The 26,470-nt window shown below is 40.2% G+C and overlaps 1 protein-coding gene across 1 annotated transcript in view; it reads right to left on the reverse strand.

Annotated features, from left to right (window-relative positions):
• The window catches only part of Ppm1e (protein phosphatase, Mg2+/Mn2+ dependent 1E), a 166,407-nt gene that overhangs the window by 18,572 nt on the left and 121,365 nt on the right, over window positions 1-26,470 (reverse strand). Inside the window, exon 2 of the mRNA XM_004643043.2 lies at window positions 3,415-3,533. Within this exon, the coding sequence (XP_004643100.1) occupies window positions 3,415-3,533 (119 nt within the window). The remainder of the gene's footprint in view (window positions 1-3,414; window positions 3,534-26,470) is intronic.

The following is a 26,470-nucleotide window of genomic DNA, read 5'->3' on the forward strand; positions in this document are numbered from 1 at the left end:
GGCAGTTAATTTGCATTACAATGTAAGGAGGGAAGAGAAGCTAGCTGCTTGAGCTGCTGCTACCCCTCCCTTGCGCTCTTGCTCTTTGCTGCTGCCATGAAAGGTTGCCCTCTGCCATGTGCTGCTCTGTGTTGGACCCAGATGAATATGGACAGAAACCTCCAGTAACTGTGAACTAAATAAACCTTTCCTTCCTTCATTTTGAGTGTCGGGTATTTGTCCCAGCAACAAGAGAACAGTAACTAAGACAGGGGGATACAGGGTCTCCATGAGTTGCTAAACCGCCCACGCTGACCTCAAACTCATGATTCTCTTGTCCCAGGGTGCCGGGACTGCAAGCATGTGCTGTCTCATCTTCTCTTAAGCTTTTGGTGTGTTATGTAAATTCTTTTTGTGCAATTAAAACATTCATTATAAAAGTATTGGAATTATCTCTACTCCATGTGCTTTTGTTTTTATAATCTTTTCTTACGTAAACTATATTTTTCTAGAAATACCCAGGTTTTCAATTTTTTAAAACACTTTTTTAAATATAATTGTTTTAATTTCTTTATGTTGGTGATAATTTTCCTTTCTTGGGTATTTTGTTTAGTTGGTTTTCTTTGGGGGATGTGTATGTGTGTGTGGCTTTGGGGATTGAACCCAGGACCTCTTCACTGAGCTACATTCCCAACCACATTTTACTTTGTCAAAATTTTGATACATGGTCTCACTAAATTGTATAAGCTGGGTTTGAACATGCAGTCCTCCTATCTCAGCCTCCCAGAGAACTGAATTATAAGTCTGCATCACCATGATGCTTCGGCTCCCTTGTTTTCAGTTTTCATTCAGTATTTCAAATCAGTTTTAGGTTGTTTGGATAGTTTATCTAATAAAATTTGTACCAAGTCAGATTTACAAGGTCACTTAGTAAATATTCTCTTAGGAATAACATAGACCCAGAAAGAAAGAGTTTTTTTCCCTTAAAGTCTATTTTTGGAAACAACTAAGTAGGAGGGATAAAAAGGCATTTGTGTGGGAAATTCAGGGCCTTTAAGCCAATGACTACAGGCCTTATTTGGTGTGCTCAGTACTCTGATGTACAGATACACAATATATTCCCTGTAGAGATTCTTAAGTGCAGTTCACATGCAATCATTTGGACCAAGTAGATAAAGATTTGAAGGGCTGGGGAGATAGCTCAGTGGAATAAGTGCTTGTGTGGCAAGCACAAGGTCCTGAGTTCGCTCCCTGATGCCATCAAAAAAAAGGTAAAGATTTGAAAATAGATTAGAATTTTTAGTATAGTCTGAATCATGGCAAAAGCATGAAGACATTACTGAGTAATCTCTTGGAAAAATATAAAATCAGAATGATCAATGATAGACCAGATGTGGAGGTGCACGCCTGTAATCCCAGCATTGGGGAGGCTGAAAACAGGAGGATCACTATCAGTCTAAGCTGCACAGTGAGACCCTGTATCAAATACATTTTTTAAAAAAAAAGAATGATCAATGATATCTATTTAAACAAAAACCCTTCATTTCACATTTGCTACCTTATGGGGTTCAGAAAATCCCAACCTGGGCACAAAGGGGAGCACTTTGATCTTGCTACATTAACTATTCTCCTGTGGTGAGTGTGAGGAGGGGGGCGCATCAGTATAGAAATAATTGCCACATGAAATGGAGAAATAAAAAGGGGGGTGTGAAGAAGCGAAAGCTGCTGCCCCAGGAGCAGCCCGCCCCTCGCAGCTGTACATTACTCATCAGTCGTTAATGCCATCTCACTGAGCTGGAGCTGAGTCAGCCGTCACCCTGGCTGCAGGCAGGCAGAGTTTAATCTCGTCTTTCCAGTACATGCGTCAGCTCTAGAGGAAAGACCAATGTTTTGTAGCAGGGATTCTATCCAACTTCACTCTGGAACAGTTCAGTTCCAGGTGAATAAATTATTCTCAGTAAAAACAGAATAACTCCTTCCTTGACAATTTTCTGTCAAAATCTAGAAAGATAAAAATCTAAAAAGAATCTAGAGTGGAAGTGCTTATTTTTATATCTCCCTCACATTCTCTGGAATTTAGCTATTCTAATTCATTAATATATGCTGCATTCCTTATGTACCATGTGTATAGGTAAATGCTTTAAATAGAACTAATTGACAAGTTCTTTAAAATTTCTAGCTAGTGGGGCCAGGGAGATGGCTCAGTGGAATATGCGTTTCCCTGGCAAGCACAAGGGCCTGAGTTCAATCCCCGGTTCCGCAAAAAAAAAAAAAGAAAAAAATTTGTAGCTAGTGGGGTAGGAATGTAGCTCAATGGTAGAGTACCTGCTTAGCATACAAGTGGCTCTGGATTTGATCCCCAGCACCAAGGGGGGCTGATTTTTTGTAAATGTTTAAGTCTTATAAAATCTGTAAAAACCTAATGCATTAATAAATATGTGGGAGACAACCCACTCGGGCCCCCCTCCTTCTGTCCCTCTCTCGGACAGGAGCTTTCTTTCCCTCAATAAATATATTCTGCTCATACCCTCAAAAAAACTAAAATAAATATGTGTTCTTCAAGAAACTGAGTCACTCACCAGTGTGGTGGTGCCTGTCTGTGTACCCAGCTACTTGAAAGGCTGAGGCAGGAGTATTAAAAGCTGAGGGCCATGGGGTCGGGGATATAGCTCAGTGGCATAAGTGCCTGCCTGGCAAGTACAAGGTCCTGAGTTCAGTGCCTGGTACCAAAAAAAAAAAAAAAAAAAAAAGCTTGGGGCCAGCCTGGTAACAGTGAGTCTGAAGATAAAAAGGGCTGGACTGTACCTCTGCGGTAGGACACTTGCCTAGCATGTGCAAGGCCCTAGGTCTGCTCTCCAGTATGAGGGGTGAGAGGGAGGAGGAAGGAGAGAAAAGAAAGGAATGAGAAAGAGGATCTCATAATTATCTTGGCAAAATAAGATGTGCAATGATCCATGCAACTAAACCACATATTCCATATGTCATAAAAAGCTCTATTTAGTGCTAGATACAGAAGTTAATATAATTAAGGTTTATTAAATTTTCTTATTTTTACATCTGACTTTTTACTTGGATCTGTAAAGGTAAGCTAAAAGTTCTAAATAGATGTGCTCAACTGCCCTACACTCACCCACTGATCTCCTTTGCTGAGTAGTCATAGTCCACTCTATTTTTTTTTCATTTGTCTAGGTATTACTCATGACAATTTCCTGTTGTCCTAATGGCCTTCTATATATAGTATTACTTTTCAAAATACATTCATATTTTATCTCTTCTCTCTTATTGATCTATCGGGAAAAAATTATTTTTCCCCTACTACTATATAATCAACTGCTGAGTAAATATAGTTACATTTAGAATTGTACAGATATTTTCTATGGACCACTACATTTAAGAATGTTTTAGTATTTGTCAACAGTGTAGAAAGGTACATACCCACAGTCCCTTCTGTGCCCTCCGTCTCCTTTGGGATGTAATGTGCAGAAAGATCACTCTGAAGGACTTCATCTGAGGTGGCTCTGGCCAAAGCCGCAGCCAAAAAGGAAGGACAGTTACTGAAAGAACAAGATAAAAGACTATGTTTAGTAAACATTAGGAAGTAATACATTTATCATTATTAATAATTACATTATCTCAATATAATTATACCTTAAAATGGTATTTATTGAACGCATACTATATAAGTACTGTATACATATTAGTGAATGACAGAGATGGCCCCTCACCTAGAGGGACCCACAATCCAGGTAGGGAGACAGAAGAAAGAAGTAAAAAGAATAGTGACCGAATAATAGACAGGTGGTACCTACTTACGACAGGAATGCCATACTGATCGCTAAAGACTGAGTTATGTGGCCGAGCTAAGTCAGGAGAGAGTGCCTCAGACAGACCTTGTATGAGAGGTTGGTACCTGGAGGAACTGTGAGTCCAGAGAAGATAAGCATAGGGTAAGGGGCAGGGCATCAGGAATAAGGTCGGAGACATGAGCAAGGCCAGTTACATGGGCACTGTGGACCAGGATTTGGATTTTACTCAGACGGTAACGAGAATTCACAGAGTGTTGAGTAAGGGCGTCACAGCTGCACATACGAATGAAACACTATTTTGACTGCTGTGTCAAAGGAAATTAGAGGTGATCAAGAATGAAGGGGCATGACAAGCAAGGACTTTGTTGTAGTCCAGGTGAGAAGAAAAAGTGAACATATTTTGCAGAAAAATAATACAGAATTTGGTTGTTTACTGGATATAATGATGGGAGAGAAAGGGATGAAGGGGAGGGAGGAGGGAGATAGAGAACTGAGCCCTGGAATTTGGTCTGAGCAACTCAGTGAACCACTAGAACCATCTACAAAGATGGGGGAAACAGGCTAGTAGAGGAAATGGGATAAAAGTTAACTTTAAAATATTAAGTTGGAAATATCATGAAATATTTTAATAAAGGTATAAAGTGGTCAAGTGGACATTCTAGTAATGTGATGCTCAAAGAATTTGGAAGCCATAAATGGTATTTGAAGTTACAGGAATAAAAATGATCTCATAGGGGAAAAAATAGAAAAAGATAATTGCTCTGGATCTGTGACTTCCATGTACCTCCTGGTTTCCTTCTCTTGGAATGCAAAGATTACCCCAGGCCTCACTGTGGAGGGTGGGAAAGTATCTGCCTCTTCAGAGGCTTTCAGATCAAGAACGTCAGTCAAGGGTTTGTAATCAGGAAACTGTGCAGAGAATCTCATTTGCACTTGGACCTGGCCTCCGTGAGATCTTGACCCTCAAGCTTGAGTCTGATGACATCATGGGATGAGATCTGGGAGACTATAGGGGACAGGGTGCGTATAGTTAGCACATGGTAAGGATGTGAAGTATATGGCCAGAAAATTCTGGGGCAGTTTGTTTTTATGAAAAGAGGGGGGCATGGCAGTAGTTCTGGCCCCACGTGGAGTGTTTTGTTTTGGTTTTCTGAGACAAGGCCTTGCTATGTAGTCTAGATTGGTCTCGAACTAATAGTAATCCTCTTTCCTCAGCCTCTCAAGTTCTGCGATTATAGGCACGTCTGGCTCCCCACATAGTTTTTGTTGTAATTGTTTTTGCAGTGTCAGGGATTTAACCCAGAGCCTCATGCATGCCTGCTATATACTGTATCACTGAACTATACCCATACTACCCGATACTGTCCCCATAGTATTTTAGAACCTTGCCAGTCCCTATAAAGAGGTGAAATTTATTTCCCTCCCATTAAATGTAGGTAAGAGACAAAACCCAGCATTGGTGCCCTGACATCCAATTAACCTGCCGCCCGACCTCTGTCCCCAGAGCCATAGAGAGAGCCTGTCTGATCTAGGCCAAGTGCTAGGAGGACATGGCAGCCTTCCTAAAGGGTGCTAAACCTGCTCTCCCTGGCCTACAAGAACTTGGTGGGCAGCTGCAGGGCTGCTTAGAAGGTCCTATCCATCACCATGCAGAAAAGTAAGGAGGGCTTTAAGGAGACGTGTCCTGAGGTCCGAGAGTACTGAGAAGATGGAGACCAAGCTCCATGGCATGTGCGACACCATTCTGGGCCTCCTAGACTCCCACCTCATCAAGGAGGCTGGGAGGCTAAGTGCCAAGGTGGCTCTGGTGACAAAACACACATTGTCGACTGCCCAGGGAGCCTGCCAGGAGGCCATGGACATGAGCAAGAAGGAGACGCTACCCACCAACCCCATCTACCTGGCCCAGCCCTGAACTTTTCTGTCTTCTGCTATGAGATCTCCTCCAACAGCCCTGAGGAGGTCATCTCACTGGCCAAGGTCACTTTTGATGAGGCCATGGCTGATCTGCACAAGCTCAGCAAGGACCTACAAAGACAGCACCCTCATCATGCAGCTGCTGAGAGAGAACCTGTCAGTTGTGGACAGAGGACCACACTGGTGAAGAGAGCGGTTCCCATGAAGCCCCAGAGCTGAGTCTGCCTGCTGCCACTGCTTGCCCTGTCTGCTCCAGTCCCCAGCCATGGCCCAGAGGACTCTATGAGGTGGGAGGCACAGCCTTTCCCAGACTTTTTTGAGTGTACCGCCACAAGCCAGAAAGGTTCCTCTGGGGGCACAACCACACCCAGGCCACAGTGGCCAGGATCCACTCTGCCTGCACCAGCTGCAGGGCACCCAGCACCCACCTCTGCTCCTCGCACTCCCTTTCCCCCACCCCACCCCACTCCTGACCCCTGCGACTTCCCTACTCCCACTCCCTGCCTCCCTCTGACTCCTGCCACCTCTGGATCTTAGGAATCAGGAAGTGTACAGCTGGGAACTAGACCATGTGGCAGGAGCTGGAGAAGGGCTGTGTGTGTGTGTGTGTGTGTGTGTGTGTGTGTGTGTGTGTGTGTGACTGAGAGAGCAAGAGTGAAAACAAACCTGCTGAGTATGACCATGTTCCTCTCAATAAAGTTCCAATATGACAAAAAAGAAAGAAAGAAAGAAAGAAAGAAAGAAAGAAAGAAAGAAACAAAGAAACAAAGAAACAAAGAAAGAAAGAAAGAAAATAGGGAAGATTTGATGACTACCTGGATTTTTTTTTATATTTTGGTCTTTTGAGATATATAGTTTGTTTTTGAGAGATTATACAGATCTACACCATTCAAGCTGGCCACTGTGCAAGCACATGTTTGCCTTAAACTTGTGCCAGTGCTGCTTCAGCCTCACGAGCACTGGATTACAGGCATATGCCACCATGCTTCTACTTTGATTTTTTTTCATGGTTTGTTGTTTTTGTCTTTGGTACAGGGACTCAAACTCAGGATCTTCATCTTGCCAGGCAGGTGCTATGCAACTGAGATATACCCTTGGCCCTCTATTCGGATTTTTAAAATATTCCTCATAATTTCTAAAACTTGGCCATAAGAGGCCACATGGCCCAGGCTTCATCTTCCCCACTCTCTCCCTCTAGAAGCTACCTTTTGGAACCTAGCCACCATGTTGTGAGGAAGCCCAAAGCAGCCCATATGGAGAAACCGCAGGAACAGTGGGTACGAGCTGAGTTCGCTCCTCAGCTAATGGCCATCATCATTACTTGAAATGTAAGTGTACACAGGCCTTCAGATGAGACCAGCCCTGGCCTGAGTCTTCAGCTAAGACTCTAAAATTCATGGACCAGAGACAGGCTGTCTGCTTCACCCAGTCTGAATTCCAGACCCAGAGAAACTGTAACATAATAAATGATTATTTTATGCAACTAAATTTTATGACAATTTGTTACACAGTCACAGTAACTGAAGCCCCAACATTTAAAACCTTGGTATAAAGGCCGGTGAGATAGCTCAGTGGACTATGTACCTGCTTAGGCAAGCACAGGGACCAGGTTTCGATCCCTGGTACTGCATGCTACACGGGCCCCACCCGTGGGTGCATTAAGCTGCAAAGAAGTCGGGGTGTGGTGGTGGATGGATGGATGGATGGATGGATCGATCGATCGATCGATCTCGATCTCTCTCTCTCTCTCTCTCTCTCTCTCTCTCTCTCTCTCTCTCTCTCTCCTTGGTATAGCTGGGCATGGTGATAGCACTCAGGAGGCTGAGGAAACTATACAGCAAGACCCTGTCTTTAAAACCAAAATCAATCCATCATTTCTGGTAGACTCTAAGGAACCTATAAAGATTAAAAGGAAAAAACAAGATAAAAATAGGTATTGTGGCACACACCTATAGTCCCAACACTCAAGAGGCTGAGGCAAGAGATACTAAGTTAGAGAATAGCCTGGCATACATACTGAGCTCTAGCCCAGCCAAGATTATATAGTGAGACCCAGTCCCTGTGTCTGTCTGTCTGTCTGTCTGTCTGTCTGTCTCTGTCTCTTTCTCTCTCTCTCATACACACACACACACACACACACACACACACAGAGGCAATACATGTAAGAGGAGAACAAAGAGCAGACTATCTGGAGGGACTTGTCAATGATGTCACATTGGCAGAGAGATCAAATAAGGTAAGTGAACAAATGAACACTGAGTCTAACAATATGTAAATCACCACTGAGTGTGCCAAGACAATTCAGTGGGGGAAAGAACCATCTTTTGAACAAATGGTACTGGGACAATTAGATATACATATGTAAAAGAATCAAGCTGGACCCTTCTCTTAAATCACATTTAAAAAATTAACTTAAAATGTGTCATCTGCAGGCTGGTGGCATAATTCACCGTCCAACACCTGGCCAGCATGTGCAAGGCCTTGAACTTAGTCCCCAGCATGACAGCTGGGGAGAACAAGCGATAACCATGTTAGTGACTGCATGGAGAAATTGGACTCTTCCTATTCTTCTAAGTAGCAGTTCCTTAAAATTTTAAACATGAAGTTCTCATAAGGCCAAGCAGTTCCATTTGTAGGTATATGTGCAAGAGAAAATACATCCATACAAAGACGTATACATGAATGTTAAAGAGGTGACTCAGTGATGGAGTGTTTACCTATCATGTGCAAGGCCCCAGCTTATACCTGAATGTGCAAGGAAGTGTTACTCATATTTGCTGCAAAGTAGAAACAGCCAAGTGTCCACCAGCTGATGTCAGATAAATGCAGTACATTGATACAATGGAATACGGCTCAATCACCCAAAGAAATATAGCATTTATCGTGCTATAACATGAATGACCCTTGAAAATATGGTAAGTCACAGAAACCAAGACCCTGTATTACAGGATTCCATGTAAGTGAATGGTTCAGAATAGCCTGGGAGGGGCCCACTGGAGGAGAGAGGAACAGGGCTAAGGTTAGTATGTCTTTCTGGAGAGAGAAAAGTTTTCTAAAAATAGAGTATGATGATGGTTGAACAACTACATATACTAAAACCACTGTATGTGTATTTTAAATGACTTAGTTGATGCTTGTCAAGAACCATTGAGTAGGAGATAAATTAGACCAGAATGAGTTGGGTAGTGAAAGGTAAGGAAGTTGGGCACAGAGGAGAAACAGATGTGGGATAGTAACTGATAGGACACATGGGGACCGGAAAAGTTTATTGCTCTTTTTCTAGAACAGTTGATAGTCTGACTGTATATGAAATGAAATGATCCAAGAGAGAAAGGTTGATAAATAATGTCAGAGGTTGAGGAGGGCAAAAGAGCAAAGTTCTTGAGAAGGCAAGAAAGAATGACATCCAGGCTGTGTGTCTCAATTTCCAGCTGCTGGGACAAAATACCCAGCGCCCACAACTTAGAGGAGAGATTTATCTTGTATTGCAATTGCAGTACATTTTTTGGCTGGCTCCAGGGTAGCAACAGGATGGCAGAGGAAAGGCTCTCACCCTGCAGTAGCCAGGAAGTACAGAGAGCAAGGGGGGTCCAGGGCCAGGAACACAATTTTCCACCTCACCCCCAGTGACCTACATCCAAACAAGCCCTGCTCCTTACAGTGCATTTAGCTACAAATCCATCATAGATGGATCCACTGAGGAATACAGCACACCCACAATCCAGCCACCTTTCACACACACGGGATTTGGCGAGACATTTTAGAGAGCAACCATAACACCCGTGAGGAAAGGCAGGCCCCTGATAGGATGAGGCATATTTCCTTGGTTGGAAAAGGAAGTAAAAATGCTGCCACAGATGCAGGTAGGTTTCTACAAGAAGAGAGTTTCCGTTTAATGGTTTGACTGAGCAAATACTAAGGACTGCTTTGTTTTAGGCACCATTCTAGAACTCAGGATATTTATGAACAAAAAAGACAAAACATCTGTGCTTTTAAAGCTTACATTCTGGCAATTTTCATGTCTAACTGATTTCTAGGCCATACTCATGGTGTTGGACTGGGACCCATACATCAGCCAGGTGGGGCTTCTAGGAAACACATGAAGGAGTGGAAGGGATGATGAGAAAGCAGACAGGAAATAATCATAACAGAGTAGGACTATCAGTCGAAGCGATTGTTGATGTCTGAGGTTTTTTTTTTTTTTTTTAGTGTATTTGGTTGTTGCAGGGTCTCACTACACAGCTCAGACTCATGGTGATCCTCCTGTTTTCAGCCTCCCCAGCCCCGAGATTAGAGGCGTATGCCACTATGCCAAGACTTTGTGGCTGGTTTAGCACACTCTGGGAGTGAGGCTGACATGGCATGTGCCAGGGATCAAACTGCAATCCCTGTGCTTGCCTAAGTGTGCCTAAGCAGGCACTTCAGTCTGCTGAGCTATATCTCACTGGCCCGATGTCTGAGACTTTTGAACTAGTTCCTGTGCTACTACACATGTGCACAGGAAGAATGAACTCATTCATTAAGGTTTGGGTTTTAAAGGCTATACTACAAAATAAAGGTGATACCTAGGAATTGAGTATATTTTTAAGGATGTGACTGTACGGCATCGGCCCGTGGGTTACACACTGGCTAGTGTGTAAAAAGAATAGACTTGAGTTGTAAATCAGTGTGGTTCAAATATAATTAAAGAATTGTAGGTGGGAGTACTTGGGCAGAAAAATCTAGGCCAGAACATGGTAGTCTGGGAGCATGACGCTTGTGAACAAAACTGTGGACCTGGTACAATTTTTGATAATGAAGTCTGGGTGGGACTAAAAATATAAGTGGTTTAGAAACATTCCAAGTCCCCAAAGGGAAATATTTGAGCATTCTCTTTATCATTCATTTTGAAGTATAGATTCTGATCTGTTATGGTTTGTGTCTATATGTCCCCCCAAAGCTTCATGTGGTCACAGGGCTTTTCTGGAGGTGGCTGGATCTAGAAGTGTAAGTGATGGCAGTATAATGCTGGGATTAAGGGTGCTGGGATTAAGGGTGGGTGATTGCTGGATCAGTCCACAGATTGGATTGGTACCATCCTAATCCTGGTAGACTGGATACAATATTAGAGACAGAAAGAGGCTTGTCTCCCATCCCTCCTTGTTCCTTTTGCTGTCTTCCACTTCAATGAACTGTTATCCCTCTGTCATGTGCCACCCTGCCTTGGAACCAGCTGATGATGGGCAGAAGCCACTACAAACTGATTTAAATATGCTTTTCTTCCCTTAACTTTGGGCATTGAGTATTTTGTCTCAGCAATGAGAAAAGAATCTAAGACAGGCTCCTTAGTGGATATTGAAATCAATGTATGAATTACATCCAACTTTTTTTTTTAAGGATATAAAACAGGGTGCAAGAGATAGGGTCAAGTATTGTTCCAGGGTGTGTGTGTGTGTGTGTGTGTGTGTGTGTGTGTAAATATACAATATAAAGCACGGCATGGTTGTGCACACCTGTAATCCCAGAACTCTGAAGGCTGAGACAGGAGGATTGCTGTGAGTTTGAAGCCACCTGGGCTACAGTGCTAGACCTGGTCTCTAAAAACCAATCCATAGGGCTGGGGAGATAGCTCAGTGATCTAAGTGCCTGCCTGGCAAGCACAAGGTCCTGAGTTTGATCCCCAATACCACACACCGTGCTGATCCCAAAACCAGGCATGTGACACACACCTGTAATCCTATCACTGGGAAGGCTGAGACAGGAAGATCACTATGAGTCTGAACTGCATAGCAAGACCCTGTATCAACAATAAAAATAAAAATAAACCCAATAAATAAATAAATGAATACACTGTATACTGAATCCTAATTAAAAATGGAAAAAGTTTTTGAAAGCTTCGGCTTTTTTTTTTTTTTAAAGATGATCAGTTTTTTCTTTCTTTTTTTTTATTTTATTTTTATTTGTGTGTGTGTGTGTGTGTGTGTGTGTGTGGCCAGCTCAGCCCACCAGGGGGCGGGGCTGGCTGGCATGTGGTGCTGGGGGAATTGAACCATGGTCCCTGTGCTCTGCTAAGCTTGTTCTAAGTAGGTGCTTTAGACCACTGAGCCATCTCACCAGCCCCCAAGCTTCAGCTTTTTAACAAATAAAATTTTAAAAATATAAATTGATGCGACCTCTTTAAAATTCATATGATTTACAAATGGTATTATCATTTCTCTTTTCATGCTATCTGGGTTAGCTGAATTTCTCTGGGTGAGTCAAAATTCTTCACAGCTCTCAACTCCGTGAGCACTGCTCACCTTCACTGCTCTGCCATGCTTTTCCTCTGATTAGCTGCACAGACTTCAAGTATGTCTTAGTATATAGGTTAGGCTCTTAATTACTCTTTTCCTTTTAAATTACACTAATAGACAGTCTCACAGCCTTTATTGTAATAGTGTTCCCTAGAGTTCCAAAAGAAAATATCTTTTGTGTAATTAAATGATGTGGATAATTCACTAAAGGTTCACTAAAGGTAAGACAGGGAAACTTTAGAGAATAAGGCAAGAACCATTAGTCTTATTAATGTGTCATTTGCAGTACATTTTTAATCACAGTTAGTGTAATTTTTTACTTTTTGTCAGACAGAATGAAAATATTTTCAGTGAAGTAGGGAAGAGAATTAGCTGACTAATAGCTAGCTATAAAACACCAAGCTAGACGCTTCTCCAATATCAGCTATTCCTACATGTCAAAAAGCTAGAACACTTAGTATGAGTAACTTTTTATGGTTTGTCTCTCAATTGAAAGTGATTATTTCTGAAAAATTAGAATTGCAAATATATTTTAAAACACAATCACATCAGAGAATATTTGATACACCTCAAATAAAAGCTTATCATTAATACTTGTCATTTTAGGAGAATTACCAAGAGTGACTAACATGATAATAAGATAGAAAACCACTTCTAATTTCTCTTAAAATTCTTGAAAGGACTTGATATTGAACATTTTAAAGTCTTGGCAAATATAATGAGCATAGCAAATACCAGAAGTGGGCCAATATTCATGGCAGTTTGAAGAACAAGGCTTAAAAATGTTACTGTTCTAGGAACACTGCTGACATTCAGCATGATTAAATTTTTTAAACTTTTGCATTGTGTATCCTTTAGGTGGGCTGGATGTTTAAAGTCAAATTAAGGCTAGTTGTGGGCCAGCAAGAGAGCTCAGGGGTCTAAAGCACCTGCTTAGACAAACTTAGACAAGTGCAAGGACTGCAGTTTGATCTCTGGCACCACATGCCACACCAGCCACGCCCTCAGGGCAAGCTGAGAGCTGGCCACAAAGAAAGATAGCAAGCAAGTAAGCTAGCAAGCTAGCTAGCTAGGCACACACCTACAGCCCCAGCTACTCAGGAGACTGAGTCAAGAAGATCACAAGTTTAAAGTCAGCCTGGGCAACAGTATGAAGACCCTCCCTAAACCAAACCAAACAAAACACCAAAGCAAACTGGGAACATGGCACATGCCTGTAATCTCAGTACTTAGGAGCCTGAGGCAGGAGGATCACTGTGAGTTTGAGGCCAGATGGGGCTACAGAGTGAGTTCAGGGCCAGCCTGAACTATATAGTGAGTCCCTCCCCTTTCCCTTCAAAAAGCAAACAAAGGGGAAAAAAAAACAACCCTCAAGTCAAATTAATCTTGTTAGAACTCTCAAATGTGGTTCAAGAGTAATCCATTGAAATATACAGACAGAAAGGCCAGCCAGATAGCTCAACAGATTAAAGTGCCTACTTAGGCAGAGCTCAGAGGCCAGGGTTGGATCCCTGGTGTGCCTGCAGGCCCTAACCCCGGGGCATGCTCAGACAGTGATTGAGACTGGGCGTGGTGATGCGCACCTGTAATCCATGCACTTGAGAGGCTAAAAACAGGAGAATCACTAGGAGTCTAATCTATGTAGTGAGACCCTGTAAATCCTATCCTAAATACATAAAAAAAAGAAATATACAGACAAATACCTAGGCAGATAGTTAATATGATATATATGTATGTATAAACATACTTTGAAGTTTTGTTGTTGTTTTTGTTTTTGTTTTTGTTTTTGTTTTTGCAGTACCAGGGATTGAACTCAGGACCCTGTGCTTGCCAGGCAAGTGCTTATTCTACTGAGCTATCTCCCCACCCCCTGAAGTGTTTTTTATTCTTCAAATAATTCATATCTGGTGAAGGAAAAGAGAAAGGTTTTCATACTCAATTTGTTACTTTCCTGTTTCCTTTAGGCCAACTACAGATTCTGTATATTCATAGATAAAAATAAAATATGCCAATTTTGTCAAGTCATATGTAAATTATTTATATAAATACCTTTTGAACAATGTTGAAAAGTCATGAATTAGGGGCTCATTTAGTTTTATCTTTACATTACATTACATCACACTAAGTAAAATAGTCCACTTTATTAAAGCTATTTATATCATTGAATATATGAACATATATTTGAATTTCGGGTGCTAATTTTTTTCTCTATTATACATGCTAAAGTAGAAAGGCAGCCTCTATTAAAGCTGCATAAACTGAGCTCAGTAAACAAGGCACAGAGTTCTGCTTTAAACTAACAATAAATGCTCTTCAGATGTGCACCAAACCCTACCCCCCAAAATTAGGATTCATGAATACTCTGATTGTTTTTCCTGCTGTTCACATTAGCATAGTCTTTATTCACCAAATATTTATCTGGCTAAGTCAATCTTACTTCTTCAATTATATTTTCTTGTTATTTTTTGTAACAGGGTCTATGTAGTTCAGCTTGTCCTTGTACTCACTATGCAACCTACGCTGACCTCAGACTCCCAGGGACCTACCTGCCCATCCTCCTGAGTGTGAGGATTGCAGGGTGTGCCACCATGCCTGGCTTTCAATTATATTTCAAAAGTAAGATCTGGGAGTATCACTCAGTGCTAGAGGGTGTGCTTAGTGTGTACAGAGGTCTTGGGTCAGATCCCCAACACCCCCACACCATCAAATGGCTATAGCTAGCAGCCTATTTGATGAAACCATCCTAATGACCATCACTAGTTCAGTACTTGTTGATATTCATATAAATTATTTCAGTTTCCTGAAGTACCTGGGGCAGTACTTAAGGAAACAGTTGGTAATCATAGGAACTACCTAAGAGTCAGACTCAGGGTTATAGGGCAGCTTGGCGGTAGAGCAGTATCCTGGGCATGTGTGAGGCCCAAGGTTCAATTTCTAGCATACACATATAATCAAAATAGAAAATCAGAATCAGCACAGAGAAGCAAAATTTTATTACTAAGTGTTTCTTATGCTCTACATGAATGCATTCACAATGAAGCCAAATCATTGGCAAATTCTTAGCATTTCCTTTCCTGCAATGTTTGCATGTGTCCAGGTACTTAAAGATATGAAAGACTTACATTTATAGCAGATATCTCAGGCACTCAGAAATCACATTAACTTACAAACACAATGTCTCCATGTTGCTATAAAGATTTTTAAAAAGACAGTGAGTTGAGGGTGTGGCTCAGTAGCACTTACCTGGTATACATAAGGCTAAGGTTTATTCTAGCATAATTTTTTTTTCTAGCATAATTTTTAAAAACAGAAATAACTGGATCATTACTGACTGTGGAATCAGAACATACATAGTTCACACCCTGAGAGAGATCTAACATTTCTACCAACTTACCATTTAATTGCTATTCAAATGACTTATTGGAGGCAGGAGATATAACAGAAATATAAGGAATTAGAATTAAGTAGTTCTAATTCTAGATGGGGAATTTCAGGAAAGATGCTTAAATTTCCTAGGTTTTAGTGTTCTCAGAAAATTCAGAAATGTAAATAAAATAACTGTAAAGACACTACCAGATCTAAAATTCTGCTCCTATAGTCCTGTTATAAATAGGGTTAATTTCAAATATGAGAAAAAAGCAATTTAAAAGTATAAAGTGCTATTTATGCTGGCACACAACTGTAGTCCCAGCTACTTGGGAGGCTGAGGCAGGAGGATGACTTGGATGAAAGAGTTTGAGACCACTCTTGACAATATAATGAGGCCTTGTCTCAAAAACAATCTGTCTGTCTGTCTGTCTGTCTGTCTTTCTCTCTCTCTCTCTCTCTCTCTCTCTCTCTCTCTCTCACACACACACACATACACACACACACACAAATACACACATACACACACACACACAACTTTAAATCTACATTTTTGCATAGTACAGTAAATTAGAAACAAATTCTATATATTCTTTCTGTATCATACGAATACTGTTTTATGCACTAGGTGTAACCTTAAAACTGGAGTTTGGGGCTAAGAAGATAGCTCAGCAGCCTAAGCGCCTGCCTGGCAAGCTCAAGGACCTGGGTTTGATCCCCAGTGTGACAACATAGAGGCCTTGTCTCAAAAACAATCTGTCTGTCTGTCTGTCTGTCTCTCTCTCTCTCTCTCTCTCTCACACACACACACACACACACACACTTCAAATCTCATTATGTTTGCCGCACCAGCCCTGGAACCCAGGGCATAGGGAGACTGAAACAGGAGGATCACTACAAATCCAAGCTGTGTAGTGAGATCCTATACCAAATAAATACAAAAACAATTTTTAAAAAATGTTTTAAAAAAACAAACTGGAATTTGTATTTTGATAAATATGATTAATCTTTGTAGTAAATCTGTTAGGAATGAATTTTTCAAATTTTATATAGTTTTCTTTTAAAGGTAGACACCTGTAGTATATACCACATATAAAATAATATCAACTTGTATGATTTTTTAAATTTTAAACAAGAATACTATTTCCTATATCTTAGGAATATTTATTTACAAGAGCTTATTATTCCATCTGCACCCTATAGGCTGACATCAGTCCAATTAGGTAATATTTTTCTTTAGAGAAAAGGAAAGGCATTAGATTGAAATTGACAATGAAAGCTGGCTCTCTTTCTGCACTATATGTATCTTCTTATAAAGCAGAACCACAATACATAAATCAATTATTGTGGCATAAAAATATTTCATTTGTATCCACTTCAAATACCATAGTTGGCTAAGTTCTGTCAGATGGACAGGATAGTACTTAGACCTTTTTAAGTAGATTTGTTAGTATCTTCTACAGGCATAGTAAGACAATGTACATTTTAAGATTACAAACTGAATTCTTGTTATAAACCAAGCCAGGAAGCATTTTCATCACAATGCCAAACCTACACAAACCACTGAAGACATTATTAGATAAATTAGAGGTTTAAAAGTACATCCTTCCTGACACTGGCAATGTGGGCGTCTGCACAGCACCCACAGCTGTGTTTCAGCAGTCTTGGCAGAGCATTGTAAAGTAATAAAAATTCCTGAAGGTGGGAAATTTCCATCAATTAACTTTGAGAGAAACCTCATCTCAGCCCACATGTTATGGGGCTGCCATCTACTCAGTCTGCCCTTGCTAGGAAGACAGCGCTAAAATGTAAATTTCTAATCCCACCCTCTCCCCAGTTAACCATGTGAACTCTAGATCTAAAATAAAGCATGAGCTAAAAATAAAGAAGGCAAACCCTCCACCTGCCTTACTATTCTTTTTCTTACTGGACTAAAAGGCTGATTTTCTCCTCTTTAAACTGTTGCCTTGCTTTGCACAGCAACCTCTAGGAACGCCACCTGGAGCCAAGTGACTGTGGTGCCCACACACCACAGATCCTTTTCATTAGCTTTTGTAAATCTAAACAATGCCTAGCAAATGACTAGGTTCTCAGGACAGAAAATGCATTCGCTACTGCTGTTGTCAATATAACCTTAGCAATCATTTTCCCTTATACTGACCAGGTTGACATTCGAGCAAAACCTAACAGGAAATCCCAGGTTTTTCTGTGAATAACCATCTACATGTTACCAATTTACCAAAGATCAAACTAACCCTGGTCTCACAAAACCAGGAAAAGAAGAGCTGAGCAGTAACTCTCTGCCTTGTCAGCCATCCTCCATGACTGGAAGAACTAAATTGCAATAGTACTCAAACAACTCTTGTCAGTATCACCAGCGTGACCTTCCCGTTGCTAAACCCTCTGTGCGTCCTCAGTTCCACTTCACCCAGCAGCTTTTGCCCACTGAGGGTTCCCCTACCTCGGTCCCCTTCCTTCCTTAGGCTTCTGTCACACCCATCCTGTGTTACTCACCGGGTGTGTCTTTTCAGTCTTTGCTGAGGCTTCTTCCTCTCATCTCTGAATTTCCTATTGGGTCATGGTTTTTCCTTTTCCCCTAGCTTTTGTTAATTACAGTAGAAAAATCAATATAGTTACAAAAGAGAATTCCATGAAATAGAAACTACGAAACTTGGAGTAGTATCAGTACAGAGCTGATAACTAGGAGAAATAGGAATTATAGTCATACTTATACATTTGTGTCAATGCAAATAATTGCTTAATGCTGCAGTCTCATTTAGGTATTTTAGTCTCTCTCACTAAAAGATAATGCACTTAAATTTCAAAAAAATGTATAGCTTTTAAACAGGAACTCACTCTTCAAAAGCACCTGCTTAAGCAGTGCACAGGGGCCAGGGTTCAATCCCCAGCCATGCCAGCCCTGATCCTGGCGCACGCTGAGACAGAGATTGAGACTGGGCGTGGTGGAGCATGCCTGTAATCCCAGCACGTGGGAGGCTGAAAACAGGAGAATCGCGAGTCCGATCTACATAGTGAGACCCTATAAACCCTGTCCTAAATACATTAAAAAAAAAAGAATTCATCTTCAACCAATATTTTGAAATAATTGCCAATTCTTAAGAACACAAAGGCTTGACTAAATACATAAAATCAATTGAATAATTAGCTGAGTATGGTGTCACACATTTGTAATCCCAAATCTTTTGTGGCTAGGGCAGGGGGATTGTGAGTTTAAGGTCAGTCTGGACCAAGTAGGGAGACCCTGTCTCAAAACAGCTATTTCTTTTTACCTGAACAAGAGCTTGGGCAGGTATGAAATCTTGGGAGACATTTCTGTCTTTGAAGATTTTCTATTTTGCTCTACTGTCTTCTTACATTGAACTTTTCTGAGAAGAATTCTTCAATAAATCTGATTCTTTCTCCTTTCATTAAGTTGTTCTTTCTCTGGAGTCAGTTTTCAATTTTTGGAGTTTAGTAACATTACTAGGTTGCTCCTTAATACTATTGTTCTATATAAAAATTTCCCAGTGCTGGGGATGTAGCTCAGTGGTACAGCACTTGCTTGGCAAATGCAAGGTCCCAAGTTTGATTCCAACCACAAAAAAAAATTCTAAACTCATGATGTGGTCATTAAATCCATAGATGTAAGCATATATTTGTTTCTAAAAGTTTTCTTGAGAAATATCTTTAAATACTATATTCTATTGAGTTTTATTCTATAAAAACAATTTTATACCTGTTCAGAAGAAAGTTGAGTTGAGGACAGGAGAGGGAGTGGGAGAAAGATATACTATGTATGTAAGCAGGATGGTTTGTATAACTATACTATGGATTTCTGTTGGTCTAAGAAAGGAGAATTTAATCCTTAATTTGTTTTGTCTCCTTTTTTCAATTCTTTTACTTTTTTCTCATCTTAATTTCTTATATATTTCTTTTTCTTCCAGTTTTACATATATTTGATAATATGAACAACTAATTTGAAGACAACACTATGCAATACAACAACTATGGTGAAATTGATATTATTTTGCTTAGTGAAATTCTGCAACATTTGTAATTTTTCTGTTTTAATACTATTTTGTGCTCTCTTTAAAAAATAAAAACTGGGGCTGGGGAGGCGGCTCAGTAGAATAAGTGCTTCCCTGGCAAGTGCAAGGGCCTGAGTTCAATCCCCCATTCCACCAAGAATAAAATAAAATTAAATTAAATTAAAAATTAAAAAAGAACAATTCTATGTTTGTATTCCATAGGTAACATTGGCTGTCTATGCCTGCAAAACAGCAAATTTCCATTTTATCTCATTTCCTCTTCACTTCCTCGTGCCCTCAGTGTTCCCAGAAGAGTACATTCTCCTTTTGCACTCCAGTGTGCCCTTTATTTCACTTAAAGTTTTTTCTTCCATTTATCTCCTGAACTGAACTAAGATTTTATCTCCTGCACCAAATCCTTCTTGACTTATCTTTGGTTTGAGCTCTAGATTGTTTTTAATTACTTAGACAATATTTTATTAAAACCTTCATCAGTTGTTTTTCATTATTCAACAGTGTTTCTTAACTGCCATTTATCTTTATTTTCATGTTGCTTTAAACTATTTTTTTTGCAATATCTTTAAATTAAATCCCTATCTTGTTCCTTGGTAAGTAGTCATCTGTTCTTCCCCACACAGCTATTTCTATGAAGTTCATGTGAGAAAGGGCCCCAAACCACACTTCAGTCTTTTAAGGATTCTTCCCAGCTCACAGTGAGCTTCCTCAGCACTTAAGAGTCACATAAAACATAATTTTGTTCTTCACTTCTCCCAGCAACAAACACTGGCAACTATGAAGCTGTTCACAATATATAGTCTCTTTCCTCACAATGCCCTTTTTATGTTTTGGGGGTTTTGTTTTGTTTTTTTAGTTTTTTGAGCCATGTTCTTGCTATGTAGTTCAGGCTGTCCTTGAGCTCACTAGGTAGCCCAGCTGGCCTCAAACTCACAGGGATCCTCTTGCCTCAGACTCCTGAGTGCTGGGATATAGGCATGTGGTAGCATGCCTAGATACAATTCCTTTTGTAATGGATAATATGGATAATAAATATGGTTTATTTCTACTTTCTGATTCACCTTTTCTCATTCGCTTTGTTAACAAACAATCTAAGAAAAAGCTTCTGCTGATAGCCATTAAATGGTTCCATGTTGATTTTTTGCCACTCAAGTCAAACCACTTTTTATGCATCGCACACACTGGAGTGGCGTTTACTGCAATCTGCAGAACTAGCCCTCCTGCCTCATCATTTCTTCATACCCATTTGGTCTTTGTTCCTCTTGGCAGCCCTTACTTGATTCTGTGATTTGATGTGACAGATATTTCTTACTATGATAATCCTGACAATTTGCGATAGAGCTGAGGCAGTGATGCTAGCACTGGGAAATGTAGTTGTTATGCATGGCAAGCATATACTAATAAACTGACTCCTCACTCTCACCACACACCCAAACTGACCCTCCACACAGAAAAATGGTCTTTCATCACATCCATCTCTGGTGCAAAATTGGAGACTACTGTTGTGTGTATGTTCTTAGATCTTCCTCTGAGAATTTCACTTGTATTGGATGGAATTTAGAGACCTTGCTCAAGTACAAATTTATAACAACTGGGTGCTACTGAGAGGTAATATCAAATCAACCAAAATTTATGAAGTATTTATCATTGTCTTCCATTTTCCTTCTTGCCCTCGAAATGATTCGAGTAACTTTGAGGAAGACTAGAGCTAGGCAGTTTGTAGCAGATTGTGGATTCCTTCTTTCTAGTCTATACAAGTGTGTAGAAAACCAATTTCACTCATTGCAATGTAAATAAATTACTGAGGAGGATCAGTTATGATTTATTTTCCTATTTTATTTTGATCACACATGGTTTATTTAGAAATTCCAACAAAAGTTATTTCAAATACTTGAGTCTTATAAATTGTGATAGAGTGTAAATTCTCAGAGTAGAAGTCAAAGACTTTCTGAGGCTGAAAATGACATTTTATTCCATTTTAAGACCTCCCAAAGCTAACAAAATTTTAAAAGATTGAATTGATATTAAGCAAACTTAACTTTCCAATGGTATATATAAAACAAAATAACATGATAACTTAAAGAAACCCAATAGTGTTTTATATTGGTTCTGTAAAAACTTACATCCCACCAGGAACATAATGAGCAAGTGAATTAACTTTCAAAGGGTATTTTGCTTCTCTTCAGAAGCTTATTTTGCTTCTCTTCATGTAGCAAATAAATAAGAAGGAATTGCTTTTGTGGCTACCCAATCCCCCCACCCCAGTATTCTGTTATAAAAATTTCCAAATGTACAGAAGTTGAAAAAACATTTCCAGTGACTATTCACACACACATCACTACCATTCATATTTTACTCTGCATACTCCCATTAGATCCATCAACATATCTTAGTTTTCTGCATATTACAGATGTCAGTGCACTTCCTTCTAAATACTCCCACATGCATATCATTACCTAGAATGCAGTACTTGTCTACAAAGTTTAGTAAAACTTACATGTAATAAAATGCATACATCTTGTATGTACAGCTCTAAAATGGTAATAAATGTATGAACCTATGTAGCTCAACTCCCCACGAAGATGCAGGACATCAGAACAACCCACAAAGGTCCCATGCTTCTTTCCAGTCAACCCTCATCCCCATCTCTCATGTTCTCATTTTTTCCACCATAGATTAGAGTGTCCCTTTCTGAATGTGATACAAATAGACTTATATGGAATATATTTGACATAAGGCTCTTTTCATTCAGAAGAATGTTTTTGAGATCTGCTTATGCTACTTTATATTAATAGTTTATTCATTTTCATTGCTGCACTGTTTTCCACTTTGTGTACTGCATTTTATTTATTCTCCTGTTCATAGGGAAGTGGACTCTAAGTTTTGTCTGTTGTTTTGGCTAGGATAAATAAATATTCCTGTGTAAGTCATTTTGTAGAAATATTTTCATTTCTTTTGGGTGAACACCTACAACTGGAACTGCTGGGTCATACAGTCAATGTATCTTTCATGAGAAAGTGAGAGAGAGAGAGAGAGAGAGAGAGAGAGAGAGAGAGAGAGAGAGACAGACAGACAGACAGACAGACATGGATGGACAGACTGACAGACAGACAGTGACTGCCAGGACTTTTCCCAAAGAAACTGAATCATTTGTATATCCCCTTTGACAATGTATAGACTACTGGCTATTTCACCTTTTTCCCAGTATTTGGTACAGTCACTTTTAATTTTAGCAATTCTTCTCAGTATATATCATAGTATCTTATGATCTAAACTTGCAACAAACTCTTTAAGAACTAAGAAGGCTGTGGCTATAGCTCAGTGGTACAGTGCTTGCTTAGAATGCATGAGACCATAGTACACACATGTGCATGCACACACACATACACACACAAAACAGATAATAAAATAGTAGTAATAATAACAGATATGCTTTCTTTCATACATCAATTGTCCTGAGGCCAGGTGTGTGCTCAATGGAAGACTGCCCAGCATGCTCAAAACTCTCAGCTCAATCCCCAACACTGCAAATACCATACAAATAAACAAAAATCACTTGTAATCCCAGAACTGCAGAAGAGCAAGGCAAGAGGATTGTAAATTCACAGGCTGGGCAATTTAGCAATTTAGCAAAACCCTGTGTAAAAGTAAAAAAGGAGGGCCAGCCAAATAGCTCAGCAGATTAAAGCACCTGTAAGCAGGCACAGGGGGTGGTGGTTCAATCCTCAGGCCTGCTGTGCTGGCCGCGCCCCCAGGGCACCCTGAGACAGCAATTGAGACTGGGCGTGGTGGCACGAGCCTGTAATTCCAGCTCTTGGGAGCCTGTAAACAGGCAGATCACTACGAGTCCAATCTAGTAGTAAGACACTGACAGTCTAGTAGTGTACACCCTTCCCTAAAATATACAATAAACAAAAAAATAAAAATAAAAATAAAAAAAGGAGGGCTGGGGATATAGCTCAGTGCCACGGTCTTGGGCTCAATCCCAAGCACCACACACACATGCACAGGCAAGCACACACACACACACACACACACACAACCCAAAAGAAAGTCAGATAGTTTTGTTACCACCATAAGAATGCTTTGATTCTGAATAGTACCTTTAAATTTACTTTTCAGGAGGACTTGAACTCAGGAGAGGGCTATTAAGCTATATGTTCAACCACTTTTTAATTTTTATTATGAGGCAAGGTCTTGCTAAACTACTCAGATTGGTTTCAAACTTAATTCTACTGCAGCCCCCTTAGTAGTCAGGATTACAAGGATGTCCCACCACACCTGACTGTGGGACACTTTCTTGTTTCTGATTTTATTTGACAGACATAGTGATGCTATTTTAAAAATAAAATCACTGTGAAGTTATGATCCTACATTTAATGGATGCAGTTATATAAACTCCATGTTTCTAAGTAGGCACAAAAATTAATGTTACATGTTAATACTAATATAGAATAATCCTAATACCATGATAATTAATAATTATCTGGGATTAAAAGCAGAAATTACTTATGTATATTGTGAATAATGCTATAGAAATGTAGAATAAAAGATATCAAAACAAATTTCTAGCTGGGTGTGGTAGTACACACTTGTAATGCCAACATTCAGGAGGGTGAGGCAGGAGGATCACTGTGAGTTTGAGACCAGCCTGGGATGCTGTTATGGTTGTGTCTAGTTGTCCTCCTCAAAGCCTCATGCAGTTATGGGGCATACATCTAGAGTTTGGGATTAATTCCTGATCTAATACTGGGATTATGGATGTGAGTGCTGCTGGGATTATGGGTGTGAGTGTTACACCCAGCCTGGGGCAGATAGCCTGAATGCAACATGAGAGAGACAGACTTGCTCTCTGTTGCCACTGCTGCCTTGTTCCTCCCTTTTGCTGTTACAGTTTTGCTTTTTTCTGCCACCATGAACTGCTGCCCTCTGCCATGTGCCACTCTGCCTTGGAGCCAGTTGAGTATGGACTGAAATCTCCACAAACTGTGAACTAATAAATCTTTCCTTCTTTAATTTTGGGTGTTACGTATTTTGTCCCATAAAGGAGTGAAAGTAACTGAGACAGCTACATAGTTTAAGACTATTCTGGAATACATAACAAGACTGTCTCAAAAAACAAGCAGAAAAAAAATACAACAACAATCCAAATTTCTAAATGTTAACTGAGGGCTGGCCAAATAGCTCATCAGATTAAAGCACCTGCAAGCAGGCACAGGAGCCAGGGATTTGATCCTCTGGCCTGCCATGCTAGGCCCTGACCTGGGGCACACTGTGACAGCAGTTGAGACTGGGCATGGTGGAGCATGCCTATAATCTCAGCTCTTAGGAGGCTGTAAACAGGTGGATCACTGAGTCCAATCTAGTACTGAGACCCTTAATACCCTGTAGACCCTTCCCTAAAACACACACACACAAAAAAAAAAAAATTAGCCTTACAGAGATATCATATGTTTAACATGACCTTCTGGTAAAAGATGACCTTTAAATTATTTTTATACAAACAGGCTGTTCTTTCCACAAAGAACATGTTAAGTCAATGGAAGAAGCCCCAGTGCACCTTTAAGAATTACAACTTTAATTGCTTTAGCACAGCAAATATTAACATACGAGCTTAAAAATAACTTGGACCCACAAGTATTAACATATGTTAAGGGCTGATTTGGGTCCTTTTAAAATTATGTTGTGTCCTAAAATATGTCCAAAATCTATATATCTGTGCTCCTTACTTTGAACCTTAGTTGGCCATTCATTATGAAATTATAAAATGATTGTTCAACGTATAACCTCAATGAATGAGATACATGACAGACTTTGTTTGTTTGTTTGTTTTTTGACAGACTTCTAAAGATAGAGGAGGGCCAACAGCAGGGGAGTGCTAAGATGGCAGAGTGGTAAGCCATAGAGAAAGGACCTGAGAGCTGTCATCCAGATGCTGGGATATAGCAACATGAAGAAGATAAAGAGGAGGGAAGTGGGTCCCCTGGACCCAGGAAGGATCTGAAGCATTAATTGAAGCCATGGAGAGTGTGAAGAGAGAACTTCAATGAAGGAAGCAGCACCTTCTCCTTGAGATAGGACTCACTACAAGAATGGAATGGTTCAAACCTGCAGACACACAGTGACTACTGAGAATCCCAGAGGCCTCCACAGAAAGATGCAGCAGTGGAAGGGAGCAGCAGACAAGGACTGCACTGGTGGGCAATGAGTGTGGAGGGCTCAGTCGTCCATTCAAGAGAGGCATTGGCCAGGAGCCATTTTGGAGATGAGCCAAATGAGCTCAGAACTCAGAGCAGCTGCCAGCTCCATCGAGCAGCTTTCAGCTGGGCTGAAGACCACAGAAGGTGCACTGATGACTGCAGGCCAAATGAGTCTACTCTCAGACAGAAGGTGCAGGCTTGCTGAGATTATCTACTACCCCATCAAAAATCTATTGCTGGCTTGCCAGGATAATTAACAAGGTTTGTGACTGTCTCCACACATTGTCTACCAGTAACAGCAGAGATATACTGGAAGTGGACTTTTTTTCTCCTCTCTCACTTGTTTTGTTTGTTATATGAGTGTGAATGTGAGTTTTGGCTCTTTGTGTTTGTGGTTCTATTCCTTCTCTTTCCCTCCAGTCTTCTGCACCAGTTTTCCAAAGTTAGTGTGACTAGACTTTGTCCTTCAGTCTTATGTCTTATCTCATCCTTTTCTTCTACTTCTCTATTTTCTCCCTAACCCATTTTAAATTTTAACCCCTGAGAGCAAAATTGATTATATTAAGGACTCATATACTGCATATAATTTCCTGGTTTGTTTTAGTTTTTATTATATAATCACAAATCTAGTTCATATGGTTAAAGGTGGCAAATTAAAGGTTAGTTCAGTTTGTGATATTCTAGGCTGTTTGATGCTTTTGTCATTTTTGATAGTACCACTACACTATCAAAAGTAAAATAATTGTTGTAAACAGCTGTTCTTCCAGTTATTCCAAGACTGAGATTGAGTAAGGGTCACAGAAAATACTGTGGCATAGTGCTAAAGATCAGGAGCTAAGCCAAACAGGAAGCAACTTCTTATCCCCAACAAATTAAAGAGATAGGAT

The sequence above is a fragment of the Octodon degus genome, unplaced genomic scaffold (genome assembly GCF_000260255.1).
Source record: "Octodon degus isolate 3935 unplaced genomic scaffold, OctDeg1.0 scaffold00164, whole genome shotgun sequence".
Classification (NCBI taxonomy): Eukaryota; Metazoa; Chordata; class Mammalia; order Rodentia; family Octodontidae; genus Octodon; species Octodon degus.